Genomic DNA, 21,270 nt, shown 5'->3' on the forward strand with positions numbered 1-21,270 from the left:
CTTACTATGATCAAGTGTGAGTCAGTAACAGTTTGGCATCCAGAGATCAGACAACTGATAGAACCTGATCAGTATGACCTGTTGGCAACAGTTCAGCTGCAACTGAGAATAAGATTAAAAGTTTTGTCTTCGAAAGATGCTCATGAAGTGATCTCGCGGAATCAGATGAGTTTAATCATTTATACCTCTTGAGGTATCTTCGCGCGATGGAGGATATCCTTGAACCCGTTGGGGGTCTGTCCAGTCTAGCCGATGAGTTTGTGCTGATGGCGATAGACAAGAGGTATACATCTTGGTTTATCTGGTAGAGTTTGCCGAATTAACATATCAGGTCATGCATCCTCTCCCCACGCATTCTTCACATTGATAGCTCATTCAGTTCAACAGTGCGATAAGGATTGAGAAGTGAAATTTTGATCGTGGCTAGCCCGGATGTCCGATCCACCCTGGGCTCTTGATGGGACAGACCTGAACAGAGCAAGCCTCCAGAGACAACAACCCCGAGGAAAAACAACGTTGGCACTTTTTTTTCGGATCTACGGCAAATATGATTTATCTATGACTGCAGATGACTGCTCAAGCGGTTCCAGAAACTACGTACCCATAACCGGGAGGTTCTCGAGCTAACTTGAAAAACCCAGATTCCGACCGGGCGGTGGGCCATTATCTTTTGCCAAAATAAGTTATCCACATGTTATACATCTTGGAAAAACCACAGGCTCCTCAGTCCCTTTTTTATCCTGCTTCTTGGATGCAAGCAGAAAGGGGAATCTCCCCAGACTGCGTTGCAACCATTTCGAAGAGCTGAGTGAGGAGTACTAGTAGGCATGTGCTCCTTCTTTGCCTGAAACCTGAGCTATAAATCGTGACACCAGTCCGCTGCGCATAGCCTGCTTTCCCAATGGGTTTGAGAGTAACTGGATGATATTATTGAGATCGGATCTCCTGCATTCCAGCCGCTTTCTGCGGATGAAGAAGAGGAAACGGTTGAGGCCGCTTCCCCTACATGGTCTCTTGTTTAGGGGGTGTCGGGCTGTCTTCCCGGTTGGCCAACTGAGGCCCATGCGGCGAACAAGCTGCTTAGATGGGATTCCTTCGAGTCCAACCGTCTCGACTCGAATTGAATAGCTGAAAGTTGCAGGTTTAATCAAAAGTTCGCTTCTCGATCACTAACGAACTTGAGAGCCATCTCCCCCCTATGACTTTGAGTCTTGACCACGCCAGTCGTCGTCCCACACCCGGTATTGGAGCACGAGCTGGGCTGGCGAAGTCAACATTTTTGTCTGGGGAAGCCAATCTACCGTCGAGTCGGGCTTTACACGCGACTCAATACCGAATGCATAGGAATGGTTGGACAAACAAGCCTTCCCTTCGTCCCGCTCCGTATCCCAACAACTAGAGTAGTATGGAGCAATCCTCGGCTGCCACTTGCTTGTTCTTAGTTATACGTTTGGTCTTTAGGGAGGAGGCCTTTCGTCTCTTCGGTTATGCTACACCATCTGTGCATAACTATCTTTATTCGCACACAGTTATCTCTTGTCGGGTGCGCTCTGAATTAGCATAAAAGATCAAACTGACAGATTTTCTCTCGGTACGAATGTCTTGAATCTTTTCATACTTTGACTGCCGAAAATCGGAATCACCGACGTGAACACGGAAATCGCTATACCGTCCGCCATGTATGAGAAAGCCTTGCAGAAACAAGTATTGCAGGTTACTGGTGGTTGCCTGTCTAAGCGGCGTAATTAGCGAGAGTTATCTACTAATTGGCCAGTTTGATCGTAACTAAGATTTGGCCCTGCAAAAACAGTTGGGATACACCAGTCATCTGTGATTCGTTCGGAAGTCCAGCTCGGGTATCTTTTACATGCACAAAGGCATGTGGTAATTATACCTCGACCTTGATTCCGTTACCAAGTTTCTCAAGCAAGGTTATAAAGTATCACTTCAACCATAGAGAGTTGGGATGTATGACTGGATTCCTAATATCGTATAATACAAATCGTGTAAACTTCAACATCAGCGTGCTCTGACGACGTTCCGAGCGAAGAGGCAACGAGCCATGACTGCTACGCTGGAGCACGGCCACCCGAGGGGGTCCAACGCATATCGTCGGTCGAAGACTAGCCTCTCCAACACCCGTCGACGCTGGAAAGAGAGGAAGGAAATGATCTGGAAGATTGCCAGTCTGATTCGCTCGAGCTACAAGAACCTGAAGGCAGCCAAAGGAGCGTAAAAGTCAAGTTGGGTTCAATTATTTTGCCTCTTTTCCTTCCAGTCTAGGCCCCACCCAGTTTAGTGAAACCACTCATTTATCATCTCCTTTCCTTCCTCTCAATTTTAGAAGGAAGGAGCAGTGAGAAAGTCTCACCTAGAGGCCTTTCAAAAAGATACCATTTCTTTCAAGATCCTGGACCAAATGCCGACCCCTGAGACGTGATAACCACATACAATCACCCTTGAACTATCTCTCCTGTATGCTCTAACCCCTTCAAGTCTTCCCTCCTCCCAATATTTTTTGAACTGTGTATCTACTTTATCTCCACGGACATCTAAGAGAGGGACAACATGGTGCATTTTGTCAATAGGGCCAGGAATCAGATCAAATCCACTCCTTTGATCTAGAAAAATGATAGATATACCTGTGCATCCAATTGTTTTGATTGGAGGCTTGGAAAAACAACTCCCAAAAAATGGCTCACAACTCCCAAAAGTTTGTTTACCTCACACAGACCCGCAGTCAACCCCTCCTCAATGTTTAACCAAACATTCAGAAGCGTCCAGGTGAGGCTAGTCATGGCACCTGGCTGGATGCTCCGGACCCTGGACATCCCCCCAACAATTTTCAGTTGAAAGTTTCCACAGGATGTGGGCCAACTCCAGGAATGCCCCTGTGGTATTACAGTGCACACCCCTTATATCTCACTTACTGATATCAACCTATGTATTTCTACAAAGTTCAGGGCACAGAGCATATGCAGAATTGAAAATTATATGAAGTTTTGGAGTGCTGAGACATGTGTTTGGATTTGATATTGATTGCTATAAAATCAAAACCAAAACCAGACTAAATATAAAATAGATTAGATAAGGAAACAAATAAGAATAAAGAGAATAAGAACAAGAAAAATTTATCACCCAGATGATATGGAAATAGAAAGACAACTAGCAGAAATTCTAGATAGACAGAGAATAAAGGACTCCAAAAATGATCATAATATTAAAAGATCTGAGATCAGCTTATAGGAGACAAATGATTCTTCAGGGTGAGTGAATGTTGGTTTTTGATTCTCACCAAATCAGAGGAGTCATTCTTGAGTTAGTCAAGTGATGAGGAGCTCTTGAGAAATTTCAAGACAGGAAGAGAATATTGGTTGAGGCAACAATGGGTAGTGACATTACGTTAAATTATTCACGTACTTTGTGTAACATAACTACCCTTGTTACCCGCAGCTGCCTGTTATGTTATTTGTAACGGGGTCTTTGCAGGCCTTGTGCGTAACATAACGGGCTCTTTTTTTGAGGTTGTTACTGCGGGTTATCCACTGGATAATGTGTAACAAGCCAAAATAGGCCATTATCTGGCGGTCTGCAGGCGCCAGTAACATAGCAAATATAATTATTTTTCCCTTATGTTGCAGCGGTACTGTAACACACTGCTGTTACAAGTAACAGTAACAATAATGGCTGAAAAATCATTACATTACCCTTATTGGCAATGTAACTACCCATCATTGGTTGAGATGAGTGTTTATGTGGTATTGGACTCCGTCTTTCCTAGGCAGAGGCAGTTGGGTGAGGGGAAAAGGTGCTGTTTAGGCTGCCCTCAATGGAGGTCCAGATGATGAGTTGCAAAGATTACAAAGGATGGCTTGGTTGGGTTGGATTTCACAAGATACAAGTTTGGGGCATGGATTGGAACAAAGAACAAGGGCAGAACAGACTCCGCAAGACTCAAGAACTATGATGGTCTTTTTTCTTGGATCAGGCATTCCCATGCCAACCCATCATCTGAGTGTGGACTTGCCCTTGGAGTCCAGGTAGAACATGTCACAGGAGGCTCCATCCTATCCTTGCCTGTGACACCCACACAGACCATACAACAACACACAAAAGAAAAGAGGAACAACTGTAGGAAGGAAAAACAAAACATCTAAGCCAAGCCCAAAAACCATGACCATCAAACTTGGCTTCCTGTGGCTCTTGGGGACCAACATGCATCTGAGTCTTGAAGCAGAACCATGAATATCCCGCGCCGCCCTTCCGCCATCTTGAAGGATCCCATAAACCATCAGTTCCCTGGCCACAACCCAACCCCACCCCCTAATGGGTAGTTACAATACACTGCAATAACCCCAGTTATCCGCCTAAACGCTTGCTGTTACTATGCTCAGGTGTTACAGCCATTCCAAAAAAGCTTGGATGCTTTGGAGTAAGGCTGTGACCCGGGGTTTGTGTTGGGGCATGAGTGCTCAGCCCGCACCCTGAACCCCTTATGCCCCAAGGTATGCACCGATCATACCTGTCCCAAGCAATTTACCCATCAAAATGCAATGCCCCGGGCGTGGGGCATGTCAGAGCACCATCCCAAGCCCTGAACCCCGGGGCATGGGTGTGGGTTACAGCCAGGACCCCGGAAAGCCCCAAGCAAGCCACCTCATGTAAATTCGGCTCATTCCAGGTTTTGGATACGTGGGAAAATTGGGTTTTTCCCAAATAGACCCGGTTTAGATATGTGGTACATGAGGAGGATCTTTTGGGAGAAAGCCCCAGCGGGGCAAAATTGGATGCAAAATGTCTTTTTGGTTGGGAAATGAACCCAAGCCCTAAACAGTTGGTTTTTATTTCAAGGCAAACCCCAATAAATACCAATTACATTAGGACCATCTTGGACAAATATATCAATTTGGATACATATTTACTGATTTACATGAGGAACATTTTGCAAAAAAATGTCCCCCGGACATGTGCTACATGAGGCGGCTTTGTATGGGCTCTCCGGGGTTCTTTACAGCCTGTGGGACTTTCCAACCTTGTATGCAATAAAGTGACAAGGTTGGACATTTTGATATATGCAGGATGCCTATATCAAAATCAGGCAAGCTCAATCAGAGACTTCTAGATGGTTTTCCTGGATTTTGATTCCAGAATCAGAATCCTTGACCAATTTTCACCCTAGACTCCCATTCCCATCAACGCACCCAGGTGTCATGCTTGCGGGGATTGATATCCATCTGTCAAACCTTGTTGTTGGATACACACAGGTTGGCAAATCCAGAAAGAATTTCCGCAGGAAATTCCATCCAAAGAAGCCAAGCTTTTTCGGCATATCCGTAACAACTGTTATGGTATAGGGTTATATTTCAGTATTAGCATATGTATTTAGAGCATGTTTATATCCTGTTTCTCTGTTACTCTAAAAGACTCCTCCCCTGGGTGCCGGTGAACTCTTCTTTTCCTCACTCTCTCTTGTTTTCTCTTCACCGGCATCCCAGAGCGTAAGAACAACTTGTTTTAAGCCCGGGCCAGAATTTGTGATGTGTTACTCGCATTATTAGTAACGTAACGCGTTAAGCGCTGGATAACGAGATAAAGAGGGGCAGATGGCCCCCTCCGACTAATCAATATCTGCCCCACCGTGCCAGCGAATATCACAACAGACATCAAATAATAAAATTCTTTGAGTGGCAATATCACAACGCACTTCCGTTTGACAGTAGCGAGCAAAAAATTGTCGTGATATCGGCACGTTACCGATAACCGTGCCGGACCTACCCACCACCCCACATTTGTCCCCTTCCCTTCCTTTACCTCTCCTCTCCCCGCTCCCTATCCTCTTTGTGTCAGACAACACACTGACACGACGCTCATGGGGAATAGACACGAGCCGGAATCATTGCACCACGTTCTGATGATAATCTTTGGAATCACACGATAGAAAGAGAAAGAAAGAGAGGGGTCGTCGACCACCGGCTGACGGAAAGAAGCTGTGACCCAGAGTTCGTTTTTCGGGTTTAGTTTAGAAGAAGAAAAGAAAGGGGATTGGAGCGCGTGCCGAGAGCGGGCGCCGGGCAGGTCACTCGAAGGTCGGTTTCTTCGGCAACGGATGGACCAGCGTGTGGTGAGGATGAGGCTGGGGATGCGGCGGCAGAGCGTTAGCCGCCGGGAGGGCAGACGGAGGGGGCGGAGGGGGGTGCCACATAGGCTGCGGCAGCGCAGCATGAGCCGGCCCAGGAAGTCCCGATGGCGCACGAGCCGCGGAGGAGGAAGGGGCAGAGCCGGGGCCGCCCTCGCCGGACAGGACCTGCGGGCCGTTGTGTGGGTAGTGCATGCCGGGGAGGTGGTGGTGGTGGAGCTGTCCGGGGCGGGGCGGGGCCGCCTGGAGGTGGTGGTGCGCGGCGGGGCCAGAGATAGACGGCGGAGGCGGAGACGGGAAGGCGGGCATTCCGGGGATCGGCTTCGCGGGCAGAGCCGCGCCAGCAGGGATCGGCGAAGGGAGGACGGGGTCGGGGTAGTGGGCGTGCAGGGAGACTGCGGGCCGGGTTTCCTGCCCCTCCTCCTCGCCTTCCTCCTCCTCCTCGTCGTCGTCGTCGGCTTTCGAGGACTGACTGGGCCCGGCCTCGTCGTTGTTTTCCTGGATCGCGACGCCGTCGAGCGACGAGGGCGCAGGAGGCGCGGAGGGGCCCTCCAGAGGGGCCTCGCTGTTGACGCCGGGCGGAGGGTCGGCCTGGTCTTGGGTGGCCGATTCGGCGGCGGCAAGCGTGGTGGTGATCGGCGGCAACGAGTGCGGCCGGCCGGGGTCCTCCGGAGACCGGGCGGGCTCGGCAAAGGAGACCGGGTCGGGATAGCTGCTGGCGGGCCTCTCGCCCATCATGTGCTGGTACTGGGAGTCGAACACGATCGGCGACGCGCCGGACGGTCGCCGCGAGTTGTGGCCATTCAGATAGCTGTTGTGCTCGGCCGGCGAGGCTTGCGAGCCCGCGTGCGAGTCCCGCCGATGGAAACTCGCCGTGGGTGATAGTTGGGAGTGCTGGGACCCGTCGGTCGGCGAGAGTTGTGGGTGCTGTTTAGCATTCAAAGTCGTCGATGATGAAGCTTGAGGATTCAAGCTTGCGGTAGGCGAGATTCCTGGCTGGCTGTGTGTGCTACCAGTAGGGGAGATTTCCTGTGATTGTTGCTTCAAGCCTTTCAACCTGTCCTCGACCTTTTGTCGATGTTGCTACAAGAACGAAGAGTGATATTAGTGCTTCACGTATTTCTAATGAATGATGTATCTCTTTTGTTGCTCACTCGATTTTTCAAGTGCACGTCGAAGTTTGTGAATGATTCGCCGGGACCGACGGTATAGAGCTGTCAAAAGAAACCCAAGTTAGAGCTGACCCAGCGGAGCGCCAGCCGAGGCAAAAACAGAGACAAACTTTTCCAGGACAATCCATGCACTTGATCCTCCAATCGCAGCCCACGATGACAGGAGGTTGACCAGGAGCAAGGACGTCCCTTTTCGGCCTGGGGATCAGTTCGACCTGGTCTGAAGGCCAGTCAGCGCGGATCTTTTCGCGCGCAGCAAGCATCCATGCCGGCGGTTCGAACTTAAGAGCAGCGCTGATCGGCGGCGGCACCCGCCCGTTGGTCATCGAGCGTCGCGGCTCGCTCCTCAGACTTTTGCCCCCGCCTACTGAGCCTGAGATTGAGCCGGAACGAGAGCCTGGGTGGGTTACGGACTTTGCTTGGCTTTCCTCAGGGGTCTTGCTCCCGTTCTTGGTTTTCTCGGACGAGTCCTTCGATCGGGGCTCTTTCTTCTTCTGGTTTTCCTGTCGAGTCCCCATCACGGGCGGAGATTTCGAACCTGCTGGGCGGTCGGGGCCGTCTTCGTTCTTTGCAGAACCTTTCTTGTTTTTCTCGGCGGTCTTCGTACTACTCCGACGGCTTCTGACGCGCGCTGGTTTGGTGGGTTGAGGGGTCGATGTGGATTGCGATCGGGCGTTGGTAGGTGAGTTCGAGTCTGGAGAGTTGCTCTGCTCGGGGGAATCGATGATCATCGTCTTGGATATGCTTTTTTGTGCTCGGGTGCTGGGCGGAGGAGCCTCTGAAGATGTCTGGATGCGCGAACGTTTCTTAGGAACAGGTTTTTCCGAGCCCCCATTAGTCGTTGAGCGGACGGATGCAACAGGGGAAGACTCTCTGGAAGCAGCACTCTTGGTGCTACTCGCAACACTACCAGCGCGATCTTCACTACGTCTAAGCTGTTCCGACTTGAGCAGCAAACCCGTCCGACCATCTTTTTTGCGCTTCTTGCTGTTCAGACTGGCAGGAAGGTTTTGGTTTTCAGCTTTATTCTTGTCCTTGCGGACGATTTCTTGGTCGGCGATAGCTTGTTTGGCTTTGTCAGCTTCCAATTTAAGGCTCGTATGATAGTCGGCCGAAGTGTTGTAAAGGGTAGGTCGGTTTCTTTTATACCGATGCAGGTATCTCCCTATTGCTCGAAAGGTGTCCAGAGGATCAATACTGGTACATGGATGCAGGCTAGATCAAGTCGCAGTACGTACCACATTCGCCACAAAGGGTATCTTTTCCGCCCATTCCTTTCCGCCTGCCCACAGCGATCGACTCAGGGCAGCCGCAATTACTGCAGTGCCAAACACCGTCGACCATAGGATCATGCAGACCAAGAGACTCCCAATTGACCCCGCCACCCCCGCCACGAGTACGAGATCCGGCAGGAGTGGGCTTCTTGGACGCATTGGCGTTGGACGATGGATCGGCTTTGTTGTTGGTCTTCTTGTTGGATGCACTGGGCACAGGCGTACCAGCATTGCTTGGCGTGGGCGCGTCATCCTTTTCGACTGTCGGGTTCGACTCAGTCGTTTTGGGAGGCGTGCCAGCAGGCGCAACATCCGCAGTCGCACCGCGCAGCCTGCGAGAGACTCGGCTGCCGGTAGCTTTGTTGGGTGTACCCAACTGGCTGTCAGGGATCTGGACTTCTTTGCTGACGGGGATATGTTTTTTCGGCGGGAGTTCTTTGGGAGTGGGTGCGTAAGTACATACAGGTGATATACAAACAGTCTTGATAAATCAACTCACCGGATGGCTCAGGTATTTCGACAGCCGATTCTTCGATGGCAAACGGTTCAGCGACAGGTTGGATAGGCACGATCAAATCCTCGTTCTCGTTCTGATAGGGCAGCACCATCTTGAGACCTTGGATGGGTACGATACTGCGGACGGTGCGCTGGGATTCCCGGTCGGGTAGAGTGATACCTCGGCGGCTACGAGTCTGTCGGCGCTTCCTGCGTGCCTCTCGATCGTGCTCTTTCTCCTGACGATCAAGCTCTTCGGCGTTGAGGAGATTGAGGAATGGGGTGAAGTCGTCCACCTGGCCTGTCCGAATCGGATCGGTGACTCGTTGTAGAAATGCATATCGTAGCTCGTCATTTGGCACGGGGTAGCCATTGGTGTGCTCCACTAGGGCCAATGATTTCACGTAGGTTTCGATCTGTTCGCGAATAGAGTGCGCAATCGCTGTCCTGAAATGACAAAAAAAAAGGCAGTTCTAGCCATGACTTCCACGTATGTGAGTTTGATAGGGGAGAAGAGCACATACTTGAATTCGCCACCGAGGCCCAAATCATTAGCATAGACCTCGACAAATTCTTCTGGGGAATTGTTGAGTTCGCTGATTTCCCATTCGAAGCGATCGGTGAGATGGATATTACCGGAGATGATATCGAGGTTGATGGGGATCCTTAGTTCGTCGTCTCTGAGGTCTGATGAGAGCGGGATGGCTTCTGCGGTTTCGGGTCTGAAGTTCTGGTCGTTGTAGTCGATCAGGCGCGATCGGATTGATGACTGGGTGGCCGTGGGGAGGAGGGAGGGCCGATCGAGCTTGGGCCGCTTGGGGCCCCGTGGCAGGTCTGTTGTGAGGTCCGGTTTCAGCTCGGTCTGATCATCGATGGCCATGATCCGCTGCCTCCACTCGGCCCACCAGGCCTCTTCTTTCTGTTGCTGCTGAAGATCGCTCGTCGGCTGTGGATGATCAGGGGGTAAATAGCTGGTGCCCGGATCTGCTCCGGTGGGTTCTTCTTCTTCTGGAGGAACGCTCAACCGACTGGCCAGATGGCCTTCAAAATTTTCGTGTAGCTTGTACTCTTCCAGCTGTTCTTTGATCGCGCTGACGATCGGACCTGAGAAGTGCTGGATGGGAAGGATCAGGTCTTCGCACAGGTGGACTGCAAATTGTTCTGGAGTGACGACTGGTTCTGTTTATAATAGATAAAATGTGTAAAAATGAGCGATGTTGCTAGGACAGGATATTAAGCGGGATTCGGACCTTTGAGGTTCCAGGTAAAAGTGTCCCTGAGTTTCCAGTGTTCGATCTCGATTTCGAGTCTGATGGGCACTAGGATCTCTTCGGTATTGGAGACCAGTTTGAGGTCGTGTTTGGTGAGTTTGAGACGGGGCCGGTTCTTGCGTTTGCCGGTGGCTGCGGCTTTATCGGCATCGATCGGCAGCTGGAGGCGGAAGCGGCTGCTGCGGGTGTGGCTGTGGCCCGCCTCGCCGAGCCAGTCGGAGCGGGTGACGTCGAGGGCCTCGCTGTAGGAGGAGGCAAAGATGGTGCGTTTCTGGCGGCGGCCATGGAAGGTGGCACTCTCGTGGGCCTGCTCCTTGGACGCCCAGCGGAAGATGGCCGCCCTGTCGGCATCGGAGATGACCCGTTTGGGGGGCGAGTGGGGGATGGTGGATGAGCTGGCGGGATGGTGGTCTGCAGGCTTGGTGCTGTGGGGGTTGCGGGACGAGGAGGGGGAGGGGAACTGGGGGTGATCGAAGGCCTGATCGGAGTGGATGATCGGGGGCAGATGGTTCTGCTTCGGGGGCGAGTGGGCGGAGACGGTTGAGGAGGGTGATTCGAGGGTGGCCAGGGACGCCGGCCGGTGGCCGTTGTGCTGGGAGGGGAAGGTGGGCGTGGCCGAGCGCAGTTCGGGTGGGCCGGCGAGGATGGCCGAGCTGGAGCGGTGGAGGGCCGAGCGAGGCTGAATCTGAGGGTGGAATGTTGGGGATTGGAGCAGCTGGTGCTGATGTAAGAGATGCTGCTGTTGCTGCTGCTGCTGCTGTTGGAACTTTTTGCGCAGTTGGGGGTTTTGTTGGAGTTGAAGCTGTTGCTGGTGAAGTTGAAGCTGCTGTTGCTGTTGCTGCTGCTGCTGTTGAAGTTGAAGTTGTTGTTGTTGCTGTTGCTGTTGCTGTTGCTGCTGCTGTGGCTGTGGCAGCTGGAAATGGTGTGGCTGGAATTGTTGTTGTTGTTGTTGCTGTTGTTGTTGTTGTTGTTGTTGTTGCTGTTGGTTGTTTGGGTGTTGCTGCATCGCTTGCTTGGGCTGGGTGCTGCTTTTTTCTGGTTCCGATGTTCGCTTTCCTCTGGACTTTGCCACTTTCCAGCGAGCACCTGCTCCTTCGCTTCCCTTGGGTGTCTGGCCACCCCGGGGGAGCAAGGCGGGCCACTCGGGGGGAACACTTCTCATCCAATGCCATCAGGATCACCACACCACCAATCCATCAACCAACATCTCTTCTGCTTGGCAGCGTGGCCGGCCGGACAGCCACGAAGAGCTCTTCTTTTTGAAGCCGTGCATCATCGAGCAAAGCCGCCCGGCCCAAAATACATCCAAAATCTATAAATAATTAGAATAGAACCCTTCACGAATGACGTAGCCTGCAGTACAGTATTCGGAATCCGATCAAACTATTTAGATACCCCAGAAACGTCTGGTGATCTTTCGCAGTTCGAGCACATTGCTCCGGAATCCCAGTGGTACGTAAGTGCTTGTATGCTCAGAAATGGATGCCCCATTATCATGGACAACTGCCAAGCGCGCATGTCACTGTAAACTCAGATTCTTGCTTCCAGGCTATGTAGCACTTGAAGCATGTTGGAAGAGCTCCCCTCCCATCTCAGCGTGCTGACATGCCGTGCGCACCGTCAACGCGCACCGCTCATGGCTCGTGTTTGCTCAAAAGCTCACAGGTCAAGCGCCGGCTCAGATCACTAGAGCTAATATGTATGGGATCTAACCAGCTGATAGACTGGGAAACCGATGACCGAATGGCCTGTTCGTCGTGGCCTACGAAGGGTATCAGCATCTTTAGGCTGCTTCATTAGCACGGAAACAAACTGTGATTGCCCTCGCCAGCGTGCCACAATGAGAACAGGCGAAAAAAATTAAGAATGGCCATAGCTTCACCCAATCGGCAACTCAACGGAAATGACGCCGATGACTTTCTGTGACAGTGGCACCATCATTTACTGAAAAAAAATATGTTTCTGATCTTCCTATATTCTGGATACAACCTCTATAAGAGCAACACGATGTGCTCCAGAAGTAATGTATCCCGCCAAAAACCTCAAGTGTCGAATACCCCATTTTTCCCAGTACATATATCCTTTCAGTTTTTTTCCAATCAACTTCCTCACTCGCAAGTGCGGCACATACCCATCGACTTGCTATTCTTTTAACTTTTCTTTTCGGAGCTCTCGCAGCCCACTGTTCAAATTCCTTCGCCGTAGAACCGGTGCTTTGAGACCAACATGCTTGCATGCTCATTTTCCTTTGTTTTTCTGATTCTTGGTGAGTGATCTGTCTGTAAGCGGCACCACGGGTTTCCATTCCGTCCCTGCTGATCAAGAACACGCTATTTTTTGCTTGGCTGTAGCGTTGCTGCAAGCTTCGACCCTCCAAGGGTATCGTCTAGATCCCCGAAAGTATGTCTGCTCTGAATATTTTTCAAGGCCGAGTTAATGCTGATGATTAGTCGGCAATCATAGCCTTTCGTCTGCGGCTGCAAGCTTGGGTGGGACTAGCGCCGGCGAAGTTGAGTTCGCAACCATCGTTCAAGGATGGTCCGCCGTTCCCTGGGCGTTCTCGAAGTGTCGATCGACCTTTGAAAGCCGCCCTGCGGCCAAATTGGCCACACAGGCCATCACCACCCTCGAATCCTCCATCAAGATTGTCGTCGCCCAGCATAGCACTTGCAAATTATGCCGTTCCTTGGGCACTCAGAGCACCTACTACGTACGCATTTGCTCCCTTCTTGTGGCTATATCCACCACGTCGTGTGCTTATCCTTTTGTTTCTTCAGGTCGAATTTGAACAAATCATACGCCAAATCTTTCTTAGCTGGCAAAGCGTACTTCTTGACGGATCCCAGAAGTATGAGCAGGAGTGGAAGACATCTATCGGCTGTAAGCAATGCAGCATTCTTTTGGATTTTTGTAACTCTGTCTAACTCTTCCTTGTCCCAACTTTTTCACACTGCAGTGGGCTTTAAAACCTTTGACACGTTCTTAACCACCGTATACAACATGTGCATCTTCCTCCAGATTGACCTGTCGCTGATTTTTAAGAGCATTCACTTGAACTACCAATTGTTCAATGAAGTCGGCCTCAATCTTGTTCAAATTCTGAAGCTCAACATCGGTGTTAGCGCCACGGGTCAATCACCCCAGGGGGGCATTCAAAGCAGTACTGCCAACGGAAAGCAGCCTCTACCCAAGTTGCCAAATACTCCTGCATCGTCATCCGGTACTGCCCCAGCAAATTCTACGCTGCCTCGTGGAAGCCTTCAAAGTGCCACTTCTAGCCAAAACCAGCCTCTAACCAATGCGGCATCAACCCCAGCCCCCGCCCCCGGTACTGCACCGGCAAATTCTACGCTGCCTCATGGAAGCCTTCAAAGTGCTACTTCCAGCCAAAACCAGCCTCCAGCCAATGCGGCATCAACTCGAGCCCCCGCGCCTGGCGCACCAGCAAGCAACACCAGGAGTAGCCCCGCCGGAGTGAGCCCAGGCGCGAATACCAATTTAGGGCAGGCGGCTTCTTCGCGACCTGGTGGACAAGGGCTATCTGTCATCGTGCAGGCTTGGTCTGGCCTTCCGATCGCCTTTGGAAAGGTTAAAACGATGTTCGACCAAAAGGTTCCAGCATCAGTGGCCTTGCAAGCTGTTGGCACCCTACACGCGACAGTCCAATCTGCCATCTCGCGCTTCGGGACTTGCAAATCGTGCACCAGTTTAAATGCTTCAGATGCCTCTTACGTATGTTTGCTCTTCGGCTCCAAATACATTCCTGAAATCTCTTCTAACCCAAGACCTTTGATCATCGTTGCAATATCAGACGGCATTCCAGAGGATAATTCGTGAGATATTTACTGCGTGGCAGAGCTTACTGTTAACAGGAGAGCAGCAATATAAAGCCCAGTGGAGCGGTTCATTCAAAGGTTTGTCTTTCCGAGTTCATGTCTCTGTCATTGTCTTGTGACGCTAACTACATCAATCATTCTTCAGCCGAATTCGCTAAGTTTGACCAGTTTCTGGTTGCGGTCTACGATATTTCTACTTCAATCAAACTCGACCTTCGATCACTATTCGTGGCGCTTCATTTGAATGTTGAAGTCTTTATTAGTGCTGGTCTTAACCTTTCCGCCCGCCTGAATATCCCCCAATTGAGTGGGTTTATTGGAAGCAGACTGCAAGGTGGATCCACTCCAGTGGCCGGCGGAGTCACTCCGATTTCTGGAGTAGCGTCGACAGGAGTCACCCCAACTTCTGGAGTAGCATCACCAGGCTTGAAAGGAGTTCACCCAGTGAACGCTCAGGTCACTCCAGGAGCCGGCACATTGGATACAGGCGCAAGCGGCTTAGGCATGGTAAACAGCCCCGGTGAAAAGGGGCTGTCGCTCATTGTACAAGGATGGTCCACGCTTCCCAAGGCCTTTGCTGATTTGCAAGCCGCCTTTGAAAGACGCGTGTCGGTGAGTGCGGCAGTCCAGGCAGTAGCTTCTTTGCATGCAACCATTCAAGCATCGATGTCGCGCTACGGAACCTGTGATTCGTGTGCCGGTCTGGCTGCCAGTAGCCCCAGTTCGGTAAATCTTTCCTCACTATTCATTCACCTTACGTTCTTCCATTGACCCTATTCACCCGTTTCGAAAATGCTGCAGGTCAAATTTCGGGACTTGATTGCCCAGATCTTCACCTCTTGGCAAAACGTCCTTGAAGTTGGCCAGAGAACCTACCAGCTCCAATGGAAAAGCTCAGTCGGACGTGAGTACAACCCACTCAGTTTCATCCGCGTATCGTGACGCTGTCTTGGGCTGACTTTAGCTGGGTTTATTGCAGTTGAATTCAAGAAGTTTGATAGTTTTTGGCTCGCCATCAAGAACTTATCCGCCTCTGTTCGCCTCAACCTTGGTGCCCTCCTGAGTAGCATCCATTTGAAAGCCTCTGCCTTTGCGGACGTGGGCATCGACGTAGGAGCAGGATTGCAGATCAGCGCGGGAGCTGGCTCTGACCCACAAGCTATGCAGCCCAGCACGTCGAAAATGCCGGCGCACGACATCTCGGCTCTGGTATATGGGTGGGCAGCTTTACCAAGCGCATTCCTCAAATGTCAATCCACTTTGGAGGGCCACGCATCGTTCAGTGTGGCATTCCAAGCCATTGCTTCCTTACGCGCTACCTTGCAGTCGACTATCTCAACCTACGGATCTTGCAACTCGTGCAACACGCCATACCCTCAAAGCGCCCTGGCTGTAAGACCTTTCAATCACTTTACATATCCGTCTCTGAAAACTAACGCGGCTTTGCTCCTGCAGGTCCACTTCAGAGGAATTATCAGTCAAATTTTCCTATCGTGGCAAAGAATCATCTCCATCGGAAGAGCGAACTATGCGGCTCAGTGGTTGATTCTCTCACGCCGTAATTCTCTTTTCCCCCCTTCAATTCGATTGACGCGTCAAAGCTGACAATTCTCTCTCCCCAGAATTCAAACAATTTTCTCTGTTCCTATCGTCAGTGAAGGACATCTGTAGCTCGCTGAAGATTAACCTTGGCAAACTATTTCAAGAAATCAACATCAATGCGAACTTGTTCACGGACGTTGGACTCAATCTTCATGCTCACCTCGATCTCAACATCGGCGGCCAAATCGGCGGGGGGAGGTGCACTGGAAATTTCCTAAACCTAGGCTTCAGCAATTGTTTGTTTGGCGGTTTCCATGGGATTTGAATCAAGACGACAGACTTGTAAATACTTCTACATACACAATTTAACTGTAGACACATGTACTATCATTTTCCTCAACCATGCCCAAGTCCATCAATGCCACACGTCATCATTTCAAGCATTGACCAACTGCAGTCTTTGGCACATCCTCTCCCTGAGAGTACCTTAAAGCGAGTCGTTGTTTGTGCGGCAGTCTTCTACGCTGGTGACATCACAGCAAACCCTGAAGTAACCCTCTGCAGAAATTCTATTCTTGAGGTTTGATTATGAATAAATAACCAGAAGTGAGCAATTACGGACATGTTAGGTCAGGTGTAGCTACAAACTGACATATAAGCCCTCCAACTAACCACTGTCCAGATTTTAATGAATAGAAGGAAGTGAGACAGTCACACATAACTGACAGTCTATTTCACACATCAGATGTTGTTGAGGAGACACCCAAGCCATGTTTCTAGGACAACTGTGAATCAAAGATTTAGAAGAAAGTGGATGTGGAAAAGGCCCATCAATTTCCAACATTATGGTACACATTTTCCAATTTAAGTGTCATAAGTGCAAATGCACATTAATAATTGTTTTGGATTGTGTGATGCAGGATATGTTGGAAGATTTTACTGCACTGTGTTGCTGAGGAATTTTTTTTGAAAATCCTAATTCCTGGTAGTCTTCTGGGTCATATTTGTGAGATTGGTGCTGGTCACCCAGGTCTGCAATCTCACAAATCAAGTATTGTTGTTGGAGAAAGTTGGTCCCTGCACAAAGTGTCCAGGAACCAGCTCCCTCTACAAGATATATCCCGGGAAAGTCGAGTGGTGTACCCAAACAACCAAGTTTTGGCAGGTTAAGGATCCTTGGGGTGGTGCTCCTGGGGGACCAGGCCTGTGGCACAATTTTTGGAATTATTATTTCTTTTTTTTTTGCATAATAAGGATGCATCCAAAGATTCTCTAATTTTTGGGTTGGGGCAAGGAAGACCGCCTCTTTTGATTTATCAAAAACAAATTTGGAAAACCCCTCTGCTTCTTTTGGTAGAGATCACTGTGCGCAAAGTTTTTTTAGGTTTTTGCAAAGTTTTTTTAGGTTTTCACACACAGCGAGGTTGGGGGACGGTCTATTCTGTGGGAAAAGAGTTTTTTGCTGCTGCGCAAAGTAGGTTTGACTCTGTGAAAATAGTATACAAAATTTGCAGCAAAACCCCCCAAATAAAAACTGTTTTAGAAGTGATAGGTCTGGTCTAGTTCCAGATTAAGTTGTTTGATTATAGGTATGTGAAAGATGTGAGATTTTATGATGAGTGAGAAGGGTGAAAGTTGACCATGATGGTTCCGGTGGGGATTGAACACAGGTCCTCAAGAGGGTGATATATAGAGAGAAGAGTGCCTAGGCTGAGATGGATATATGTCTCAGTTGGGATTTGAACTAGGGTCCAGATAGCTTGTGACAGGCATGTGATATGTCTGTCAGAAAAGAAATGGCTCCACAAGGACTCAAACCCGGTGTGGCAGACGGAAAAGTGGAGAAATAAAAAGTTTTTTCTATGCCACATAATTAATCATACTAGGCCTCAAGATACCATCAAATGGACCCCAGAAATGGATTCTGCGGCTAATTTCACCCCTAGTCACCACTGGAAGTACCCCTGGACCCCCTCTAGTGTGGAAGTTACCCCTCATGGACACCTATCACACGGCCAGCCCCAGTAACCCAGCTGTCACCGGCCTCAACCCAAGGTTCACAGTAGTACACTTATACACATCACAGGATACAAACATACATCTCCCTGTCAGGCTACACTCATTACATATTAACTACATACACTCCTTGAAACACTTACACGTTGCCAGTCAAACAGATTTCATCTGGAACAGACCAGACCTATCACTTAATAAAACTTGCCAAGCTGAGCTTGGTGGGTCTTGTTGACTGATAAAAGAAGGGCAGAGCTTGCAACTCCATCATACCCTTCACCATTCAGCAAAAGGGTTTCATTACCACTTTTGAGTTTTACACCGGGTTGGGCTAACTCTAGGTGCCTGCTTTACCACTAACACTGCAGGCAAACAGGTGAAGCTGCGTCCCGCAGCAACAGCTGAGGTAAGGGGCCCCCCTTTGGGTTAGATGATGTTGCGCGCGGGAGCAACACCTATTTGCCCGCAGTGTAAGCTACAAAGCCTGAGTTGCCAGATTAATAATCTAACATCCTTCCAGAATCTGGATGCTCTAAGGCTCTCCTAGACCCGCTGGTGTGCTCCTTCCTCTGCAGGTATGCTTGGCTCTTTGAGCTTGAGACTGTAAATCTGTCAGAAAAGAAATGGCTCCACCAGGAATTGAACCCGGGTTGGGCTAACTCTAGGTCCCTGCTTTACCACTAACACAGACTGCAAACAGGTGATGAAATCCGGATTTTGTTGCACTGTCAAAATCCAAATCTTGCCCCAGGGCAGTTGTCACCTGCCGTTTGTACATGAAACCTTGATGTCAGGTGCAAGAGTGAGGCACCAAACAACCTCAATGGCTGGTCAGTATTGGCCAACAAGAGAGAAATATAAAGCTCTTGCGGATGACCGGCACAGACCGGCCATCAAGGGGACATACACTCACCCATTGGTGGCTGGTACTGACCGGCCATCAAGCAAAATATTGTACACCCAATGGCCAGAGAGAGCAACAAACTAGATACATACACTCTTGAGAGCAGTACCCACCGGGTGTGGAGAGAAACCAAGTATTATAATCTCAATGCCCGGTCAGTACTGGCCAGCAAGAGTGTATGCGCTCCAGATGGCCGGCACAGGTTGGTCATCAAGAAGAGAGAGATACACAACCTCAATGGCCAATCAGTACCAGCCTGCGGCCATGTAGAGGAAAGTGACTTTGCTCTTGATGAACAGTAGTAACCACTGAACCAGCCATTGAAAAAATACATCCCACTCTTGATAGCCGGTCAGTACCGGCCCGCGAGAGCAAACAATTAAGCTCTTGATGGCTGGCACACACCAGACATGGAGAGCAAATATGTGTGATCCCCCCAATGGCCTGTCAGCACCGTATACACATTATCAAGAGGTTGGTGTGTTCCTCTACATACTGAGGGGCCACTGAGGGGGTGTACATATGTATGTACTCTCAATGAGGTGGTTATTGAGGGGGCAGAGCTTTGCTGCCCTTGTTGGCCAGTGCTGACCATTCATGGAACATGGTGATTTGCTCTTGATTTCTGGTACTGGCCGGCCATTGAGGTTGTGTATCTATCTCCTCTTGATGACCAACCTCTGCTGGTCATCAAGAGTTAGAGATGGCACTTGGCACCTGCCGGCTGGTACCTGTAGTGTCACACTTCAGCACATAATTCTATGCGCTTGAAGGCGCCCATGGCGGGTGCCAGAAGTTCCATTCTAGTAAAAATAAATCCAGGGAGCTGCACACGCACAATGGGTACCTGCAAGTGCATATAATTATGTGCTGAAGTGTGGCAGGTACCTGCCGGCGGGTGCCAACTGCCATCTCTATCAAGAGTGCGCCTCTTTCTCTTTCTGGCCGGTACTGACCAGGCATTGAGATTAAAATGCTTGGTTCCTCTCCACACCCGGTCAGTACCTCCCTCAAGATTGTATCTAGTTTGTTGCTCTTGCTGGCCGGTACTGACCGGAAATTGAGAGTACAATATTTTTCTCTAGTGCTTTGCTCACCAGCCACCAATGGGTGAGTGTATGTCCCCTTGATTGCCAGTGTCAAGATAAAAGTGTGTTGCCCAATGAGAATGGGTGCTACACCTCCTTCTTAGATAACTCCGGGTTTGAATGGTTATTGGGACTTACAGACCTCTTCAGCACTCTGCAATGAGCCTGATATGATCTGTCTAGTCTGCATAAGCTTCAGCTGTTCCGTTTGCAATTAGCAAAACTCTGAAAGCAAATAAGAATGTGTTGGGTGCAGACCATAGCAAATCAAATCAAATAGATTTGAGTATTCGTATTCAAATTTGATTTGAGTCAAATAATGCCTGGGAAAATTTAAGCTCAAATATTTGAATAAATTCGAATTATGGCTCAAAGGGGCGTGTAGAGGGCCAATGCAAGCTTTCCTGGGGCCCAAAGGCCCCAGATGAGTTTGAAATGGCCCAAAAGTGGGTCAGCTACGCTAACCATAGCTGTTAGCATAGTGTAGCGCAGCGCAAATGCACTATTTTTTAGTGTGGCATTGGCGCAATTGCGCGCATCTGCGCTGACGCTACGCGCACAGGGCGCAAAGCTATTTTAGCTTTTAGCATAGCGGTAGCACAGATACGCGCAATTGCGCTAACGCTAAGCACGCAGGGCTCAAAAGAGCGCGCGCTAAGCTGCGTCCACCACTATCAAAAGTGTGTCTGCCACTATGAAAAGTGCATTGGCCACTATCAAAAGTGCGTCCACCACTATCAAAAGTGTGTCTGGCACTCTGAATAGTGCGTCCGCCATTATGGGATATTGTTAGAATTATTCCCCATGCCCAGAAGAGGGTTTATTTCCTTTTTGTTCCTTTTCTTTCCATCAGGGTCCTTTAGCCCCCTAGGCCCCTTTTTCTCCATGTATTTCATTCGTCCCCTCATGAAATACAACCCCCACTTAGTTCCAAGCCCATATCAGTGAGACATGCTCTTTTGAGACTTCTCATCTGTTGTACTGAGTCCCTGCACAGATTCTGTGCTTGATCATTTCCCAGCTCACCATTCTCATTCTCAGGCCTTTGGCCATTATTTCTTCACGGTTAGAAGCCCAATCTACCTTCTTCGCTAACCTCAGTCATATCTCAATCGACTCGGCTACCTATATCATCAAAACCATCTCCTCGCTTCCTCCACCTCTCGATTCTACTTTCCGTCGCTACCAACTCGTCTACCATGGCAAACAAGATCTTGTCTACAGTGGTTTCCTCCAAGATTTGGCTCAACTCTACAAACTACTTTGGTTGGATTGTCCAGATGCACGCACGCTTTTGTAAGATGGGCTGCCTTGATGTCGTCCTTGGTTGGACAGTCAAACCCAAGAAACCTGAAAAAGTAACAGCCTGGAGCAAGAAAAACAAGGAGGCATACTTTGAGATCATCAATCACGTCAATGTCGAGCACATGACTCTCATCTGTGGCTTGGTTCCCCCTAATCAACAATTTGATGGCTGCTTTGTTTGGAACATTCTCAAGGCTAAGTACACAGCCAATGACGATGTCACAAAACTCGTTG

General features: G+C 49.7%; 2 protein-coding genes across 2 annotated transcripts; one reads left to right on the top strand and one right to left on the bottom strand.

Moving 5' to 3' along the window:
- Nucleotides 1-6,076: 6,076 nt before the first annotated feature.
- PtA15_1A327 (uncharacterized protein) lies at nt 6,077-11,621 on the bottom strand (the record flags this gene model as incomplete). The annotated part of the gene is made up of 8 exons (XM_053165343.1): nt 6,077-7,219; nt 7,291-7,350; nt 7,419-8,473; nt 8,547-9,017; nt 9,082-9,524; nt 9,602-10,256; nt 10,328-11,033; nt 11,550-11,621. 8 exons carry the CDS (start codon nt 11,619-11,621, stop codon nt 6,077-6,079), a joined length of 4,605 nt encoding a protein of 1,534 aa, XP_053016544.1.
- Nucleotides 11,622-12,574: 953 nt separating this feature from the next.
- Nucleotides 12,575-16,051, top strand: PtA15_1A328 (uncharacterized protein; the record flags this gene model as incomplete). Its single annotated transcript, XM_053165344.1, has 11 exons — nt 12,575-12,614; nt 12,700-12,748; nt 12,812-13,058; nt 13,126-13,228; nt 13,305-14,080; nt 14,160-14,262; nt 14,330-14,910; nt 14,986-15,088; nt 15,164-15,576; nt 15,640-15,742; nt 15,807-16,051. The coding sequence occupies 11 exons, from the start codon at nt 12,575-12,577 to the stop codon at nt 16,049-16,051; spliced, it is 2,763 nt and encodes a 920-aa protein (XP_053016545.1).
- Between the last annotated feature and the right edge of the window lie 5,219 nt (nt 16,052-21,270).

This window comes from Puccinia triticina, chromosome 1A (assembly GCF_026914185.1).
Source record: "Puccinia triticina chromosome 1A, complete sequence".
Classification (NCBI taxonomy): domain Eukaryota; kingdom Fungi; phylum Basidiomycota; class Pucciniomycetes; order Pucciniales; family Pucciniaceae; genus Puccinia; species Puccinia triticina.